At 41.2% G+C, this 20219-nt stretch overlaps 2 protein-coding genes across 2 annotated transcripts in view; both read left to right on the plus strand.

The window, feature by feature from the left end:
* rims1a (regulating synaptic membrane exocytosis 1a) overlaps positions 1-20219 on the plus strand; it is a 244433-nt gene that overhangs the window by 43999 nt on the left and 180215 nt on the right. The gene's annotated exons all lie outside the window — the stretch shown is intronic.
* LOC115793236 (opioid growth factor receptor-like protein 1) lies at positions 822-8174 on the plus strand. Its single transcript, XM_030748120.1, has 7 exons — positions 822-1007; positions 2774-2860; positions 2993-3071; positions 3374-3452; positions 4334-4400; positions 5211-5356; positions 6322-8174. Exons 1-7 carry the CDS (start codon positions 822-824, stop codon positions 6860-6862), a joined length of 1185 nt encoding a protein of 394 aa, XP_030603980.1. The 3' UTR covers positions 6863-8174.

Genomic DNA, 20219 nt, shown 5'->3' on the forward strand with positions numbered 1-20219 from the left:
TTTGTGATAGCAGAAAACCTTTTAGCATTAGCTTGTAGCAAAAGATGTGGCTTTAAATACAATATATGAGTTATTTAGTTCTTGAATTAGTTAGCAATTGACACAAGCCTTCCCTGTAAATCCATACTGTGATGATACAACATTCGCTTTGTCTTATGAGAGTTGCTATAATTTAGCCTTCTAAATTAGTTTGTATTTTATTCAGTTATTACATTTATCAATTGGATTTGCTCCTTTCAGTTTAGCCTTACTAGTTTCAGTGTTAGTTTTAGTCTTTTGTTATCATATGAATTGTATTTGTCAAATCAGACGATTTAAGAAATCAAATCGTTAGAATAATACAAATACTTGACACAATGTCTCACAGATATCCCAGTCCCAATAAACACGAAAACCTAAGTGTCCTCCAGCTGATTGTATTGACACAAAAATAAAAATCCTATCTATATATTTTTGCAAATTATATATGATACACTGCCTTTACTTACTTGAGTTTTTTAATGTTTTTCACGCCTCGTTTTACCCTTCAGTTTAGTTTAACTATACTAACCTTGTTTCTTATAATAAGGAATTCATGTTCATCGCTTTAAGAGCTCCTCCTGCCTCTGCGGCACTAATCGCCTCTCATACACAAACACGCATCACCCTTGCTAGTCTGGAAATCCCCTATTTCTGCCATTTAAAAGCTCCGCACTGAGGGCAGTGGAAGCCCACCGCTCCGCAAACCGCGAAACGAGGCTGGGAGCATAATTATGTACCATTTTTTTTTTTTTTTACTAAAAGGGATAATAAAAAGAAGGCAGGTGTTGCATGTTTTTTAAATGGGAAACCTGGTGGGCAGCTGGCGTTTCAAGGAGCCGAGCACGATTGAGGAATGTGACTCGACGTGGGGATCGGAGTCGGAGAGCGAGGAGCCGGCGGCTGAAGATGATAGCGGCATCTCCGACTCCGTCAGCCCGGCGAAGAGCGAGAGGGCCGCGGGACACGCGGGAGACGCCACACCGCAGGTACGTTGCGAGCATGTTGTGATAGGACGGACATGTGGGCCACCGGCAGCGCCCGGTATCGAAAAGGCCAGGACAAAGTAAGGGCAACCGTGCTACGGTGCCGGCTGTGTACCTGGGAGACCTTCTACGCCAAACTTTCATTCAGAAATGTATCAAGTTCATGCACCGTGGTACTGGGCGAAGATGTGTATACAGCTGTGAAAAACAGCTGTGCATTTTACCGGGGACGCAAGGGACAGGTCCCCCTCGTAATTTAGGGGAGGAATCACTTGCCACAGCAGAAATACGTAGCGAGAATGCCTCTGCCATACTCCCGTAATCTGAATATGAATTAGGAGCTCATACCGTCACTAAATTGGAAACTTCATTAAACACAGCAGCAGCTCTGGGACCTTGCACAGCCAGGTTAATAACCATGGAAGAACGAGGAGGAAGAGGAGGAGGAGGAGGGCCTTTATCGCGACGTTTACTCTTAAAAGGTTTAATAACCAAGTTGTAAGCAAACCCCCCCCCCCCCGAGTTTAGAAGGGCTGTTGCCAGTTTCACTGCATGAAAAAAAAAAACCGATTCTGGCAGACCTAACTGTCTCCTGACCTTGTTTACAGTCAGAGTCGGTAACATAGGTGGTAACAATTATAACCTATACTCTCATGTCTAATATCCGTTAAACACACCGGAGAACAGAAGAATCACGTCTGTATGTGTGCTCATTCAGCAGGGATCAAATTCCATGAGAAAAGTTAGGAATAACTAATAAGCTCTGCATTAATGAATATAGAATACTGGAGTGTCACTGCATTATATTCCAGGATATAAAATGATGCATAAAAATTCAGCGGAACACAAGACATTAAGTGACTGATGCACAAAAGAAGAAGACCCCCAGACCCTCCGCTTAATGTTTACTGCCCAGTGCTCAAACCTACACCCGCGCCGTGATCTTACTGCAGTCACTGTTACACACAAGTCATTGTATTCAGACTTATGTTGCATACTGTACATTGCTGTCATCCCATTACGTGGTGATCACATGCCTGCCAATATACATGATGTTATGGGCTGCATCCTGTTCACCTGATATGTGTTATTATCAGAGTAATGTATAGAACCATAACCCCAATCCTGCACTGCCTACAAGTTTACAAAGAAAGTGAAATAATTTATTAGAAGAACCATGTGCCCATAACTTTTAGAATATTTGACTGGATTGCTGTTATGAGACTACTTCAGACTGTTTTGTATTACAAGAACCAGCAGGTTATAACAGAGCAAATGAAGCACTTTAAGGGATTATTTTAAAAGTTAGACCAGACAAGTATCCAATCAAAAGACTTAAGAAACATCTTTCACTATAAACGTTATGATATTTGATGTAAAAACAAACCAAACTGTATGTCCCATGAATTTTGATGTGATTTATTGATGATTGAGGAACTGCATAAACTTTGATAAAGATAAATTGAAGAGGATCGGGTCACGTGTGAAGCTGTGAGAGCAGGGTCAGGTAGCATGACCCAGATTAGACAGAGGTTTTCTGGTGTCCATAGGTTGTGACTGCACAGCATAGCTGCTGTGAATTGTCCAGTTTTACTAGAAAGACATGGATGATATTAACCCTCGAACACAAAAGCAAACTCAGTGTTTTTAATTCATCTGAGCGGCAGCAGAGCGCAACACTCCATCTGCTTCAGATCTGCAGCTTTTCTTCTCTTTTTTCAATCTTGAAACTTATTTTTTCTGCCTTTCTTTCCTTGTTCCTCTCTCAGCTGACTGACTCCCCAGAGTCTGTTCCAAAGATGAAGAGGAGTTTCTATGCTGCCAGGGACCTCTACAAATACCGGCACAGCTACCCGGTACATGCACACACTCACTCACACACATGTACCCTAAACTGAGAATAGATGGTACATTGCTTTCTCTCACACACACACACTGATGCACACACCCTTTGTGATATCTGTTGTCTCTGTGTGTTCATGTCGAAGAACTTCAAAAGGTCCCGGCAACCCAATGAGTACCGCAACCTGCGCTTCTACCTGAACAAGATCCCTCTAGTGCCCGATGGTGAGATATCACACACACACACACACACACACACACACACACACACACACACACACACACACACACACACACACACACACACACACACACACACGTGCACTATCCATGCAGAACTGTGAACACTGGAGAGAAGTGATGTTGGTGCTGGGCTTAGTGAGTTGTGTTTGGCTAAAGGTCATGTTTGACAGGAAAAGCCCGGCAGATTAGTAGACTGATCCACTGTTTAAACACACTTATACACACACGCACACACACACAATAGCGATGCATGTTGCAGCTAACTAGCCCCTCTTTCTACTCAGGTATCTACATAGAGGAGATTCTCTCTAAGTGGAGAGGCGACTATGACAAACTGGAGCACAATCACACCTACATTCAGTGGTGAGACATTCCAGCTGTTTGTTTCCATATTCATACAGCATACGTGTTTGCGCATCAAGATTGTTCTTAGCGTGCTAGAAGCCACAATAACGTGCATGTCAAAGCTTCCTTTTTCTGTCCAGTTACGGAGGAAATTTCAACATAAAACCAGGGATGTTTTAATTGAATAGGTCTGGCTAAGCTTTCGTTCCTAGAGGAGACTTCAGAACGGATTTTGTTGGTTTAAATGGCTTGGTTAGAGTGCACCCATAAACTGCATGGATGCAGTGTTTGCACCCCGGCCTCACCAAAACTGTAGGCTCCAGCCTCCCCGCGACCCTGAATTGGATAAGTGGAAGAAAAGGGATGACTGGATGGATAATTCCATTAAAAGGTTCTAACAGGACTTAACAAGACAGAGTCAAGAGACCCAGTTTAGTGACCTGGAGTTTAAGCTACAGGTGCCTGTACTGGGGCAGATGTCAGTGAAAGCAGCTATGCCCTTCACACCAGTGTGCAGATGGAAGCTCTAGCTAAATTTAATAAAAGAGAGAGAGAGAGAAAAATACAGTTTTTAGCAAAAGGGAAAGTATCCATAGAGAACAAAACTGTGTTTTTGATTCAGGCTATAAAAAATGCTTTTTAATGCTCTGAAGTTTTGCATTTTAACATGTTAGTATATGAGGAATGAGTTGCTTTTTGGGGTCCAGCCTCATGTGGCCATCAAAGGAACTGTAGTTTTTGGCACGTGTATGTTTGCATCATTGTTAAGCAGGCAAACAGTAGCGACTGTTGAGAAATTACAGAGTAATGATCTTCTTTATTTGCTACGTAGATGTGTTTTTATCCCACCCCATCACATCCCTGTATTTATTTGTGTTTTTGTTCCATCTGTGTCCCAGGCTGTTCCCATTAAGAGAACAAGGGCTCAACTTCTACGCACATGAACTGACTCAGGACGAGATCAAAGTAAGTAACACAGACACATGATGTGCGGGGCTGTTTGTGCTATCCCTCCGATGGCCCGCTTTGTGAACGCTGTGTTGCATTAAACTGGGACGACATGTGTTTGACCTCCAGCTGTGCTGCTGTGGTCACTCTTATTATTATTATAGCTACCTCTGCTGCTTGGAGTTCAGTTTCACTTCTGCATCCCTGTCTACATTAGCATATTGGCTCCTATTTTATCATTTACTGGTGATATTCAGCTATATCGGTGACTGCTTCACACCAAAAGCTTTCCACCTGTGACCTGATGGGATACTTTCACTGCAAAGAACTATGCGTTTATCAGAGTTACGAGAGCGTCATTAGCAGTTCAAGTGCACTATGGTGTGCTTTCGGTGCCCTGCAGGGGAAAAACACAGCTCAGTGTCACGGCTTTGCGGTTTTGTATGTCAGTTTATTTGTGGCTCATCATTGCACAAGTGTTTCGCATGGTTGAGTCATTACATTTTACAACCAAAACAATGAAATATATCCTTTTAGCATAAGGGAAATTTTTGAATGTCAGAGTACCGTAAGATGTTCTTTTCAAGAAAGTTGATACATTTTTTTTTAATATTAGTTACTCAGATAGAACAAAACAAACACCACATTCCTGTTATAAATAGATAGAAATGTGTCCCTTATAAAATTCATACTCATTTGAGTATGATTAAACTGTGTTTGCATACAGCATTTATTTCCTTCTGCTTCCTCAAATCACCCAATGAGAAATATTGCTTTTGTTTATTACATGTGTCTCTGTTTCTGATCTGTTGTGCTGAATCCCATCAGGAATTCCAAAGCACTCGGGAAGCGAAGCGGAGATTCCTGGCGGCCTATTCCCTCATGTTGGACTTCTATGGCGTCAAACTGCTGGATAAGAGTGGCAATGTTGCTCGGGCCCCCAACTGGCAGGAGCGCTTCCAGCACCTTAATGAGTAAGTACACATACACACATGTTTAAATGCACTGTGCAATAGCTTGAGGGGATGAAACTGCAGCCAGAATGTGTGTGAACTTATTGCGCAGTTGCCAATTGCTGCTTTTCTGTCCTTCAGCGAGGCAATCATTCTAAATCCTCTGCAACTTAATTGCTCCTCTGTCAGCAGCTGAATGTGAAAGAGCATGCTTTAAACCAACAAACAGATGGTTAAAGGGCAATTTAAAAGGAGATTTTTTTTTGTTACACATCCTGTTTTGATCTTTTCATGGCTTGAGATAAGTCATGGTGTTTCCATTGAATTGAATTGAATTGAATTAATATTTGAAATTTAGTTTATAATTCCTGCAAAAGTTCCCATGTGCAAATCTGTTGGGATATGTGTGTCAGCTCTGCAACAGACTTGTGATCTGTCTGCCTGTTGACCCAGGATGTGGGATCATTGGTATAGAGAGAGCAATGAATGGGTACTTCAGTTGGACCTGTCCTTAGAGGAGTGATGGAGACAGGGAGGTACTTACTATGCCAGCATTGGGTTATCTGCTCAATGAGCATTGTTCACACCAGCCCAAGTAAGAGCTGGTGTGGGAATCCCTGCATTTTATTAGCATGTAACAGACTTTTTACACAGCAAGCACACAGACTGATGGTAGTACAGGTATAACTTCCAGGGGGAAAAGTTTATTTAAACCCATTTTGGCACAAAATCAGCAACCTTTAAGTGTTTTTTTCAGGTATGACCGGTGCATGCAGTTTTCATGTCCCAATAACTGCTGAAATTAAAGTTCATTTGGATTATGTTTCCAAATAATTCCTCAGTGCTCAGAGGAGGTCCTAGATGGCTGCCTAGTTGTGAGACTTTCTTCTAGAAAGGCTTTGGCAGATCAGATTCATCTGATCTGTCAGCGTTCTCTTTCTCAATATCAGTAAACTTCTTCAACCTCTTACTTTGTTTTTTTGAAGATCCCACCACAACTACCTGCGGATTACTCGCATCCTGAAGTCCTTGGGTGAGCTTGGTTATGAGGCCTTTAAGGCCCCACTGGTTCGCTTCTTCCTAGAGGAGTCGCTGTGCCACGGCACCCTGCACAACATGCAGCACAGCATCCTGGAGTACTACGTCTACACCATCCGCCTGCCGGCCACCCGCCGACGCCTGCTCCGCTATGCCCGCCAACACTACAGACCGGCCCACGCTTTCCTCTGGGGACCGCCACCTAAAAAGCGAGGTGGTGGCGCTGGAGGTAGTGTGGGTGCTGGAAGTAGTGGGATTAGGGCGCCTGCTCCAACACCAGAGCAACAGAGGAGGGGGAAGGAGAACACCACCTCCACATCTGCGAGTAGTGGAAATATTGTGTCTTCTCACAATGCCATGATGTGCCATGAGCCGGCTGAAGGAGGACTCAAGGGCTGCACGGGACTCGGTTCCAACATGGAGGGAATGCTGATGATGGTGGGAGCTAGAGGAGAGAGGAATGAATACAATGAGATGGTTCCTTTGTAGTTTTTCCTGTAGTTTTGTAGTTTTGAAAATGGAAAACAAAACAAAATTAGCCACTTAAATTGTAAATAGATAAACCTGCTTGTGGAAGGAAACCAGGGCAACAACACACAGATGTTTGAGCTGTTAGAAACACATCATTAGAATCAGTTTAGGTTAAGGGCTTAATATAAACTCAAATAACTCAAACAGTGCTTTACTGCAAGTTAATGATCTTAACTATATTTGGGATTATAATCAGAAGCTGGAGTGTTGTTTTTTTGTGGTGGTGGGGGTCATTTCATAAACTAAGCTAGCTCAATCCCAAACTTATCTAAACTAGGAGAGAACGTTATGACAGAAGCCTTATTTAATGTTTTGGTCTGGAATACTGAAGATTATTTGACATGCTGGTGTTCAGCTGGTGATGGTTAGATTACTCAAATGCTGTAGCTGGAGCTCCCCCAAACAACATGTTGGGCTGAGCTCCCTGTGTACAGGTTCTGTACAGCAAATATTATAATGTGAAAAGGAAGAACAGGAAGAATTTTTTCTTATTTCCATATCATGTGAACGTACATAAGGGAAGACTAATTTGTCAGCAATACTTTGAATTTTTTTTTTTACTTGACTGACTTGAAATTTTCACTTTGTCATTACTAGCGGCGCAGCTCCGTTATGTATCCGCTCTGCGATTTTACGCTTTCTGCAAGTTAAAGGTAGCCACTTCCTCCGGAAATTGTACAGAACTTTAAAGCAAAAAACAAAAGTTGTTGGTAACTTGATATCTTTAAGAAATGCTTAAGAAAAGAAAGGCTTTTGGTGATATCACTACCTGTAAACTCCAAGTGACAGCACAGCAGTCCATCGGAAAACTTGATAATTCATTTTTTTGGGAAAGGCAAAGTTATGTAGCTATAAAAAGTCCCTAGGCTGTTTAAAGCCAATTATTGAGTGTCAGTGACTTCACAGATTTAAATAATATTGACTCAGTTGTTGGAACATCAAAATTGATCCAAGTTACTGATCTACATTATTTGGGGTGTGATCGGTCCTACCAGCTAACTGTAACTAGCCAGGGTGAGTCACAAAACCTTTTTTTGAAACTTAATGTGAAAGTACGACTCAGGTGTCAACTCAGTTTTGAGCAAATATCTATGTTTTTTTTTTTGTTTGTTTGTTTTGTAGGCAAGTATTCAGAAAAACGATTATTAAACCTTCAACTAATTTAGACTTAGAGTAGAAATGCTAGCACCACCGTTACAAATGTTGCAAGTGAAGCTAAATTAGCAAGATAGTGTTTGTGTTGGTATTAGGAAACCAGTAAATTATGAATAAATAAGAACTAACACATTGTAACACACTCCAAAGTAATACATTACTGTAATCACATTATTATGTATTATATATATATATCAAGTTTTAATAATGTGTAAAAGAAAAAAAAAAAAGACAGTGAGCTACTCGTTTTATTTTTAGCTTAGCTGCCACACAGTGTATTATGCCACCTAAAAGCCTTTTATTCTTAAGTGTAAGTTATGGACTTTTATAGAATTTAATGTGATCAGACTGGTGATGTGTGGTGTGTGTTCATAGACAGTATAAAAGATGGATGTAGCTGCCTCCATGCCACTAATTGTTTTTTTTGTTCATTATGTAAATCTTGGGTGCAAAAAAAAAAAAAAATGCATGTGACAAGGAGGGGCGGGTCTTGTGATTGACAGGTTGTTAGCCAGTCCTCCATTTTGAAACAGTGTGCCCAAGATTTACAAAATAGACTTAATCTTTTTGTTCAGTATGGCTGAAAATGAGTGACTGGCCCCATGAATTCACCAGGAAAGGTCAAGACAGAAGCTCATTTCTCCATAGACTTCCATAGGTCTGGAAGTGTTTTTGCAACCACAGCTATCGCCACCTGGTGGCCTTCAGATAGAAAGCAGATTGAAGGCTCTTCAGCGTCGGCTTCATTTTCCAACCCAGAAGCTGCGTCAGGGTTTTATACTGTCTATGTGTGTGTTGCACTTTTTGAACAATCTGTGTCTTCCTGTTAAAAGCGCTGTAGATTCTAAAGGTTGTGCATCATAATCATGATAGAATGCTCATATTGTCTAACCTTGCAATAATGTGACTTATTGAAATGAGAAGCTGAAACCTAACAGTCAGTTTAGCCCCTGTTTTTAACAGGTAAAAATGCTTCTAGGGCTAAGTTTGTAATGCTGCTGATATTTCTGCCAGAATCTTAAGGTTCATTTGTTTGCCACTCCAAAAACAGAAATGTTCACATAGAAAAAAAAACTACAGTCTGGCTAATGTACTTCAGGTCAATGTCAAATCATTGCGCCCAGCATTACCTTGCTCATGTTTAGTTTTCAATAGAAGGCCAATATTAGCCCAACACAGCAGGAAGTGTGTGCTGGTCTAGTCGCTCAAACTAAAAGCTAAGCCAGTTTGTTTAATTGTAGGGATCATTTTAAACAGTCGCATGTGTTTCTAGTAGCGGTAGGTAAAAATCTGCTTAATTAAAAGCCATGTTAAGTGTAAGAAAGTCCCATCAGAGTTTAAAAAAAAAAACAACAAAAACTTCTTAATGACCTAGACGGCTGTTCTTCCTGTAGGAGGTGGCCTTGCTTATGTTTAGCTAACAAGGTTTTTTACATTGCTCTTTAGCCAAGTGTATCTGATATAATTGTAAAAATAACTTCAGGTGAATTGTATGATAACGTGGGCTCAAGTATTCTGATTTTTAGCATACTGTACACGTACATATGTGAGTGTGTGTGTGTCTGTGTGATATTCTTAAGTGCCTCTTTTGTATTTTTCATTTTTATCTGGATGCTGTATGGAGTGTCTTTTCCTGTACATCCTGTTTTTTGTACAGCATTTTGATATTTACATCATGGTCCGCAACGTAGTCATATACGATCAGAGTATACGAGTATGAGCAGAAATACATCCCAGAAGACTCTGTATACAGGACAGGTTAATACTATATAACACTTGAAACTGTTTGTATTGGTTCTTTGAATAAATTGTGATTGCTATGTTGATAAATGTTCACTATGCTTGATGGACACAGTATATTATTTTCAGAATTGACAGGCCACAAAAAGTGGACATTAACCCTAAAATGTGAATTTTACCACACATACAGTAACTCTAATGAAAATGGGGTTGTGGTTTAAGAATGTTCATTATATTTGTCATGTCATTTTGATGCTTTTACCACATGTAGTACTGTGCACTGCATACTGAATAAATTTAAGCATGTACAGTGCTGTGAAAGAGTATTTGCCCCCTTCTTGATTGCTTCGTTTTTTGCATATTTGTCACATTTAAAAGTATCAGATCATTAAACCAATTTTAATATTAGACAAAGATAACCCAAGTAAATACAAAATACAGTTTTTTTTTTAATGATGATTTAATTTATTAAGGGGAAAAAACAGCTGTCCAAACCTTCCTGGCCTGATGTGAAAAAGTAATTGCCTCCTCTCATTAAATCATGAATTTACTGGGATTAACCACATTTTTTGGAAAGCTGAGCTCAATTACAGTAACCCCAGCCGGGCCTGATTACTGCCAGACCTGTCGAATCCATAAATCACTTAAATAGAACCTCTGTGGGAAAGTGAAGCAGGCTAAAAGAGCTCAAAAACAACATATTATGCCATAATTGTCATGGTCCTGGGACTTTTAACCCAGTGTTTCTTGTTCTTAGTCCTTAGTTAAGTTATGTCACTAGATTATGTGTTTGAGTTTTTTAGTTTCGTTGCAGGTTATATTTAAGTCATTGAATTTTCCGTTTCTTCTTCCTCCCCTGTTTCTTTTTAAGTCTGTGTAAGGGATTGTCATGTTTTAGTTATTTCCTGTTTTATTTTGGTGGTCTAACGTGTTTAGCATTCAGTTTTAGTTCTTATTATCTGATTTGGTTCAGCTGTGTTTCCCAGGTCTCTCCACTCTACCCCAGTCATCCGTCTCCTTTGTCAGATCGTCTGTATTGTGAACCTGTTCAGATCTCCGTGCTAGTTATGCTTTATGGATTTTTTAAAGATCTGTTGATTCTCTGTTTGCGATTCATTGATTTCACATTTTGGCTGAATAAAAGTCGGTCTTTTGTTTATCACGTTCTGTCTCAGAAGTCTGCGTTTGGGTCCTTTTTTGTATCATACGACAACAATCTAAAGAAACAGCTGAGAAACAAAGTCACTGACATCTATCAGTTACAGGGTTACAAAGACATTTCTGAGCCTTTGGGGCTTCACAGTGAGACCACAGTGAGAGCCATTATTACACAAATGGAGAAAACCTGCAACAGTGGTGAACCTTCCCTGGAGTGGCCGGCCTAACAAAATTACTCCAAAAGTGTATCAACAACGTATCCAGCAGATCACAAAAGAACCCAGAACATCTAAAGGACTACAGGCCTCACCTGCCTCAGTTAAGGTCAGAGTTCATGAGTCAACAATTAGAAATTGGCATCCATGGGAGAGTTATAAGGAGAAAACCACTGCTGACCAAAGGATCGTCTCATATTCTGTGGATAAAATTAACACAACATTTCATAAAAAGAACATCATACCACAGGTAACCACTCCAAATATACCTTGCCTACATGTCAGTCAAACATGGTGGTGGTACTGTGATGGTCTGGGGCTGCTTTGCTGCTTCAGGACGACTTCCTGTAACTGATGGAAACATGAATTCTGCTCTCTGCCAGAAAGTCCTGAAGGAGAACGTCCAGTCATCAGTTTGTGTTCTGAAGCTTAAGGGCACTTGGATTATGCAGAAGAACAGTGATCCAAAATACACCAGCAAGTCCACCCCTGAATGGCTCAAAAAAAAAAAAAAGCAAAAGCTTTGGAATCGAGGTCTGATTGAGATGCTTTTGTTTTGCTGTGACCCTAAACAGGCTGCTCATATTTGAAAACCCTCCAGTGTTGCTGAATTAAAACAACCCTTCAAATAAAATTCCTCCACAGTGATGTGAAATTAAACTCACTGCCCGTTATTGAAAATGCTCGATTGCAGTTCTTGCTGCCAAGGGTGTCACAGCCAGCTATTTGGTTTAGGAGGCAAACACTTTTCACACAGGGCAGGTGGGTTTGGATATTACGCTCAGTATTAGAGCACAGATGAAACCTGACAGTCTGATGACAGTAACACTGACTTACAGTTGTCCCTGCTATAATTGATTGATCATCTGTTTATAGTTGACCAGGTGACAGCAATGATGGTGAAAAGTCAGGAATGTATGTTTTTCACAGGGCCAGTATTACTTGGACTGTTCAGCCCCCTCGTTTCACAGCAGAATGGTCTAACTGCCTAATAATGAAAACTCATTGATTTCTTGATTTTCAAAATATTATTTCGTCTGTGTCTCAGTCATCCAGATCATAGTAGTCGCTGGAGCTTGAAAAAAGTGACTGGACTTCTTTAAGTTTCTTGACGAGGTTTCACTTCTCATTAGATGAGAGGCAAAATGTACAAAATTAAGTTTTTTTATAAACGCCATGGCATTCAACAGTCCCTTTCCTCAGTGCTGAGATATTTTAACTTTCTAAGTGTCATCCACAGGTGATTCACCTGTTGCCCATCACTTCAGAGCAGTCACTGGTGGAGATCTAATCTCTGGCTGCACAGGTAACCGTTCCAAATATACCTCGCTCACATGTCAGTCAACAACTGCTCACCTCGAGTTGTTAACACCTGTCATCAAGTCACTAAAGTCACAGGATCACTACTCGTCTCTTCCTGTGAATCACCTATTCTGGACTACCTCATGAACCAGGAAGCCAGAAGTCTACAGCGTACCTTTTTGCAGGTATTCAGAAGTTCTTTGATATTATGTGTCTATTCTTTGCTCACCTGTCCGGTTGACAAAACAATAGAGACGTTTATAAAGAGTTCAGATGCCGTCCACGTGTTCTGTAGAAGATAAACCACGGTGATTTGTGTAGTTTAGTTTAGGGCGATGGAAGAGTCGAGCCATCTCTGCCTGTTTAGAAATGTAATTTTTTTAATAACTGTCATAACTGTATTTTTTGTTGTTTTTCTTGCAAGAGCTCAACAAAATATTAGTAAGTGAACATTTCAAACATATGCATTTAATTTCTATCACTTTTTCACATCAGCCTACTCCAAATACGAAGCAAGTTGCCCTCCAACTACAGCTCTGTCGTAGTTGTTCACGAGCCTCTGGCTGCGCCGTAACTTCAGTCGCTCACCTCGGAGCCGGCAGATTTCACTGAGGTTTCCTTTTCTCTGGTTGCCCCATCGTTGCTGGTCCCCTGTTGTGTTTCCCCAAGTGAGGCTTTGCTTTTTGGTACAAAGTGTGTGCATGTGGCACTTTAAGGAATCAACATCCTTTGATCAAAACTCATCAGTGCCAAGGTTTGTGTCTTATGTCATCTACTTTGTAACTGTAGTCATTAGCTTCTATCACACTTGGCTGAAGAGTGTCATCAGAATTTATTACTGCATATTGACATATGCAGTAATAAATTCTGATGACACTCTCTGAAAGCATGCATAAATTACGGAGTATTGTTTGCATAGAACATTATTTATTGCATCATCATCTGTTTTTAAAAAAACAATTACACTCTCATTTTCAGTGGTGTCCAAACAAGAGATAAATTGCAGGTTTGGCAGGCATAAAACAACACTGCACATTTCATACATGGTTCAATTATACTGTGACAAAGATAAATTAACAACAGTAACACACAGCAGGCAGCTCATATTTTGCCTGTAAATGCTTCTTCTCTTTTTTTAAAATGACACACTGCGCTGCTTTCATTTGTCACAAAGCTTGGCAACCTTTATTTAAGTTTTTAATGTAGTTTTGGGGTATTGTTAATCATTCATTACTTGCATAATCACTTCTGAAGCTTCTTAGAGTCAATCATGAGATGCCTGTGCTTTCCAGAGCCACAGCAAGAAAGAAATAACGCTCCTCGTCTCCAGTACAAAGAACACATCTGTTGCAGCAGATCTGCCAGCTGAATAATAGGATTAAAGTCCTCAGTAAAGAGAGTGCAAGAAGGAGCTGTACATTATGTGAACAGTAAAATGACTGAAGAAGCATCTGTGAGAGGAGTTTTCTCCACGAAGAAACTGAAAGATAAGACGAGGGATAAGATTAGAACACTTGCTGCCTAAGCAGAAAGATGTGACGGTGTCTTCAAAGAACATCGACTCTGTTGTAGCTCGACTCATCTCGCTCCGACTGAAGCTTTCTACTCCCTCCCATCGGTGACAGAGACAATCCAGCTGCTCTTCTTTGCTGCCGTTGATGAGCCTTGATGAAGCTAGACAAGAGAGACGAAGCATCAGGGGAGCATCCTCAAGTGATTTTAAAAAAAGAAACATGAGGTATGAGCTATATGATGCATTTTGAAGAGAATATTGAAAAAAGAAGGCTCACGATGTAAAACATGAGGAGCTTTATAGCTGTATATGTGCTGTCTATGTGCTACAGTGTACAGGAATGCCACTCTTATGGGCCAGTGTTGGGGCTGTAAGTCTTAACCACCACTGAAACCAGTTGTGTAAGATTTTGTCCTTGTCTTCTCAAATCCTGTGATGGATGGGGACCTGTCCCCATGCTGTGAGTGGACCCCTAGGACAGCAGGAACCAAACATTAACTCCACAGCCCTAAGGTGGATGACGGTGCTGCAACCTGGTCCCCCGTCTTCAAAGCAGCCATTTTAAAGGTGAAAGTTCACTGCATGCTGTGGGAATAATTGTGGCCGTGCTGCCGTCTCAGCCAGTGGACATCAACAATCGCTCTCTCTCAGTGTTTTCCTGAGGCAGAGGAGCATGAAACAGACTGCTGTCACTGTCCTGCACCACTGACAGACTGAGGAGGTCTTCGGTCCCCCAAGCCATAAAGCTCTTCAGTGCGACACAGAAACAGAGGGGAGGCATTGATTTTTCTCTGCAAACCTCACTAAGATTATGAATGCTGCTGTAGCCATAGCCCCATGAACATGCACATCTACATTTATACTTTCTTCTCTTTTACTTAATCTGATCTTCTGGTTACAGCTTACTCCAGTTTATACAGCAGTGCTAACTCTTGCATTGTGGATCAGATCTGTACTATTTGCCTATATGCTAACCTCCCTTTGCACCACCTTCACTTTCATTCTCACCTCTTAGCACATCTGGTAGACGTACTTTCTTTGTTGTTTCTATATCTGCATTTATCTCTTGTTTGCTGTCTTGTGTTTAACAAGCTACTGGATGCCAAAAATGAATAAAATATCCATCCATCCATTGTGACTGTAGCATAAGTTGTTAAAAAAAATAGATGGATATTCAATACATCTTTGCTCAATCGAAAACGAGAGGAACTGAGGAGCAGGTTTGCAGCTTGTAAAACAAAGCTGATATCACACTGTCTGAATGTCTGCAGATAAGATGCTCACGAGACAATAATCGTGTGCAGTGTGATGACTCTACATGTCATTTGATTTCTCCAGAAGGTTCTTCCAAACAGCAGTGCTGACAGAGTCACTGATGCCTATCAGCACAGTCGCTAACAAAACTGTGAAAGTTCATTGGCTGAATATGATTAAACCCAAATAAAGAAACAAAGAAAAAAATTGAAATGACTTCACTGCTCATTATACAGTGTAAAATATGTTCTGCAGGCACAATTGACTCCACCAAAGTTAGAAAAACTACATCACTACAAACAACCGCTTCTAGATTATATGTAGCATTTTGATCCAATTCTAATGCACAAATACTAAATAATCCAGCTTTAAAGGAGAATCTGGGCAAATCGTATAGCCCTACAAACTTCCAAATTCATCTGGCTGTTTGTGTCTCCTGTCACAGCATCAGTGAACACTAGTTATCCAGCACCGTAGGAAGTCACACATGCTCATGCATCCTACTGCCTTCATGTAGTTTTACTTGTTTTGTGTGGTTCAGGTCATGAGCCTTTCCACACCTTCATATTCTTTTCTTTCCCTCATACTAGTGCAAAATGATCTCAGTCCCATCGGTCCAAAGATCCAGACCTGATTTGGCTTTTCAGATGGTTCATGCTAATCTGGCTGCTTTATTCTTTTGGCAGATCACTAGTTTGCATCTTCTGGTAAATCCACTGTATAATCTCAGTGAAGTCTTCTCTTAATGATTTTGAAAGTGATATGCCAGCTGCCGTTCTACACCTGTCTGAATACTGTGAAGGGGTTTTTGTTTACCATCGAAAGGATTCTGCAGTCGTCCACTGTTTCATGGGCGTCCAGACAGTTTCATGATCTACCTTCTGAACTGTTGGTGCTAATGTTCCTGTCATCTCTCTAGTCTGTGTTTTATCTGTGTAGTTTCTGAAAAAAGAAAAAAGAAATAGCACATTTGTTCATTAAAAGAAAAAATAGTTTGGAGTCTGTCTATATACTCTACAACAGGGGGGGGCAACCTGCTTCCCATCTTATGAAAGCTGAGACATGCTCCAGCTCCCCCGAGACCCCGAATTGGACGAGCGGTTAAGAAAAGGGATGGATGGATGGATGGAAAGTAAATAAATAAAATATCAAATCAAGCACAGCCTGGAGAAATACAGAGGTACAAATTTAGCATTTAATTTTCATTTAGTTTTTTGCATCTGATGTATTTTCCTTTAATAAAATGTAAAAAAGTACCTTTTTTTCTCCTTACCTGACTGTCAGCTTACCTTCCAGAAGAGCGGGTTGGTAGTGTAAACTGTAGACATCTGTGTTACTGTCTCTCAGTATCAATGCTCAAGAGACTGGATGTGATGTATGCTATCAAATTCCAAAAAATTTGACTCTGATGGTACTGTGCAGTATCTTAGCTGTTCCTAGGACTGAACTCTTCTGTACAGAGACCTCTGATGTTGTGCCTGGAATCTGCTGGAGCCACTTTCCCAGTTTTGGGTTACAGCTCCTAATGCTCGTGTTACCACTGGGACCAGTTTGGACTTTACGTTCTACGTGTGCTCCAGGGGTTCCTTCAGCCCCTGGTACTTCTATTTTCTTGTGCTTCTATCATGACTGCTTGGTTGTGCCTCTCAGTGTATGCAGTCCCAGCTACTGTGTGTTGGATAGACTCTGGGGCACCTTTGCGCAGTCTGCACCTTGGGTCCTGTCGGCTGTGGTAGCCTCCTGTCTCTGTGGGTCTGGTGCTCAGGGCCTGTTCTTGTGCTGCCATGATCACTTCCTCTGTGCCATCCTTAAGCCAACCTTTTCTAGCAACTGATAGGATTACCTGATGTCAGCCACTTCCCCTGTCAGTCAGTGCAGGGGCTTGGTCATCCACGGTTGTTCCTCTTCACCATCTGTTGTCAGCTGCCTGAGGCATTCTGGAGCAGCTCATCTCGGGGGGCCATCTTCCTGATGTATTCGTGGACGCCTCGTGTTTCATCCTGGATTGTGGTTCTCACACTCACCAATCCTCGCCCTCTCTCTTTTCGTTGCTCATAGAGCCTCAGGGTGCTGGACTTCAGGTGGTGATCTCTAAGTTTTCGTGTCTATCTCCTCCTGCAGCCAGCTTATTATTCCAGCTGGGTATCTGATGACTGGTAGGGTGTATTCATGGATGGATCTTATCCATACCGTTTGGCTGGGTTTTCAGCACCTGTCTTACCATATGGAGGTATTTGGTTGTGGCTGACCTTTGTGTATCTTTATCATGGTTCCCGTTGGCCTGTGGGACAATGTTAGAGTGCTGTGTCACTGCAGGTATCCATGTTTACCATGTTTATCACTTTAACATCATATTAGCAACAAAAACGTGGCTTAATCTGATGGGAATGTCATTATTTTTGTAGGAAAATGTGACTGATAAAACACAGTGCAATGCATTATCCATGCTTTATACTTCCTTCCTTTGTGCTCAAAGTCTTCTCATCCTTTGTGGATCTTAAATGTTGACACATTATTTTCTCGTGGGTGTGGGCTTACAGTGTTGATACTGGCTGTTCTTTCTCCTTATTTGCCCTTTGCTTTATATTGAGTGTGTGCATGCGTGCATGCGTGCATGCGCGCGTGTGTGTTTTGGCACTTTTTTTCCTGCATTGTTGCCCAACAGCAGATGGTGTCTCTGTGTGTTTCCGCTCCTCTCGTCTTCCATTTCCTCCCAGCATGTTCTGCAACACACCACTGCGCCTTTAAAGAGATATTTCACAATATTCTCCACTCTCATCTTGGAGGGGTGATTACAAGTTCAGACGCCGCTGGAGACTGGCAATCACTGAAACGCACTTATTTTCACAGCAGTACGTCCGAAGGCCAAATCTGCAACACACAGCGGTGGCCTTTGTTTTCAAGTTTCTGACAAGAAACGATCTTTTTCCTCTCTCCCGTCTGCAGATATCAATACTGAGGCTGAGAGATGAATGCTGTTGTCCTGGCAGCATTCACTGAACCGCTGGAGAAAAATGAAACTTTCTGCTTCTTATCCCCTGACAACACCCTGCTGTCCATCAACAAATCCCAGTCAGAGGCTGTTTTCATTCTGAGCTGTGCCATGTCACATCAGATACACTATTCTTGTCCTTAATAATGCAACATACATATAGTCTCAGGTGATTAATCTAAACAAGTTCTTCTCCTTATACAACCAAAGTACTCATACAGTACTTACAGACTAAAAACATCCATCATTCACTCTATTTTAAGAAGGTTACTGTATATGGGGGGATGCAACAATATAATCTGACATTTTTAATGTTTTGTTTAAATGAAAGCATGTTAATAAACTGTACATTTCTGGCCCCTAATGTCATCCTCATTTTCAAAGGTGGCCCTGTGTGAAATTAGGTTTGAAAGCCCTGGATTAGACACTCTCTATAAAACGATTATGCGCTATAACTATTGGTTAATGGCTACGCACTAAATCGTACTGCGTTGGGTTCAGGAAAAATGTGTGGGCTGGGTTAAAAATGCCCATTTACAGCATTCAATCCTGCATGTCAAAAAAATTATACTTACCTTTAAATTTGCCTTTAAATGTGATGTTAAGGTGTTTTTTTTTTTTTACAAGCATCTCTTTGTGATAGAGCCGGCTCAGTCTAACCTTGAACCTGGTGCATCACTGCAGAGATGCCAGAGGATCTTGTGCATATCTTAGAGACTGGGAATGAGAGAAGGCTTGAAATGTTGGATGTTTGAACAACCAGAAGTAAGGGAGTGATAGAAAGCAAAATTAAAGCAGAAATTCAGACAGGCATTTGCTCGATGCAGACAGCTCTCCAAGATGGTACAAACATCTGTAAGCATCAAACCTGCCTAACAGCTCAGTCTTTTACTACAGAAAATAATCTTTTTAATAATCAATGACAAACTTTTATTGGGGGCTGATTTGCTGCCCCGATTAGAGATCTTCAAGCATGTCATGGTTCTCAATGAGTGGTGCAGGTTGGTGCAGTACAATGATGCGGGCCCTGTTGTGGTCAAGCAAAAGTTACAGCATGACAGAAAATTGTTACTGACCAAACAATAAGCTTACAGACAAATGGTGAAAACAGGCTTAATCTGAATGGCGTTTGGGCCTCAACATAGAGCTGCTTCAGAAGGACCAAACTGAGGTGATTCAGGTATCTGACTAATACTTCCTGGGTGAAGTGTTCCAGGCATATACTACCCCCACTTCAGACCCAGGACGAGATTACGTCTCTCTGGTAGCTCGAGAACACCCCTGTGTCCCCTCAGCAGAGCTGAAGGAGGGGGTTTGGGAGAAGAAAATGTGGGTATTTGGTTTAGACTGCTGCTGACGTGAACCAGTCCAGTGGTATAAACTGAATGGAAACTTTTATAGCTATATTAGAACATTAGAAACCTTAATTTTTTTTTTTTTTTTGTTTTGTTTTTCTAGTGCAAACCATCACAGCTGCAAATGAGTCCATGCAGGTTTAGTCTATGGTGCTGGCTCAGTGATCCGCACAGTCAGCTGAGTATGAATGCTCATGCTTTTACTACTGTAAAAACTCCCGACTGGCACATTTTCAGTCTGCATGTCAGGTGGTCACTGTGGTTCATCTTGGTTTCGGGGGCTTTCCCTGCCTTCTCTCGATTGTGGCAGAAACTAGAACGGTGACAGAGTGTACTTCTGCTTTTTGAGGTTCAGAAAACAGGAACTTATGATTGTCACTTGTTCGTTAATAGATTGGCTGATAACCAGAAAACTATCTGCAACAAGAGAATGTGCATGTGCCCTAAGATAATTCTAAGTAATATGCCTTCTGATATGACAGAGATGATTTTGCTACATTTTAAATGCAGCATTTTAAATTCTGCAGAACATAGACTTCATTTTCCTCTGATTGAACAGAGTAATACTGCTTAATTGAACCAATTTTGCAAGCTAGATTATTTTGGGGGTATTGCCCCTGATGACATGTCA

This window comes from Archocentrus centrarchus, chromosome 15 (genome assembly GCF_007364275.1).
Source record: "Archocentrus centrarchus isolate MPI-CPG fArcCen1 chromosome 15, fArcCen1, whole genome shotgun sequence".
Taxonomy (NCBI): Eukaryota; Metazoa; Chordata; class Actinopteri; order Cichliformes; family Cichlidae; genus Archocentrus; species Archocentrus centrarchus.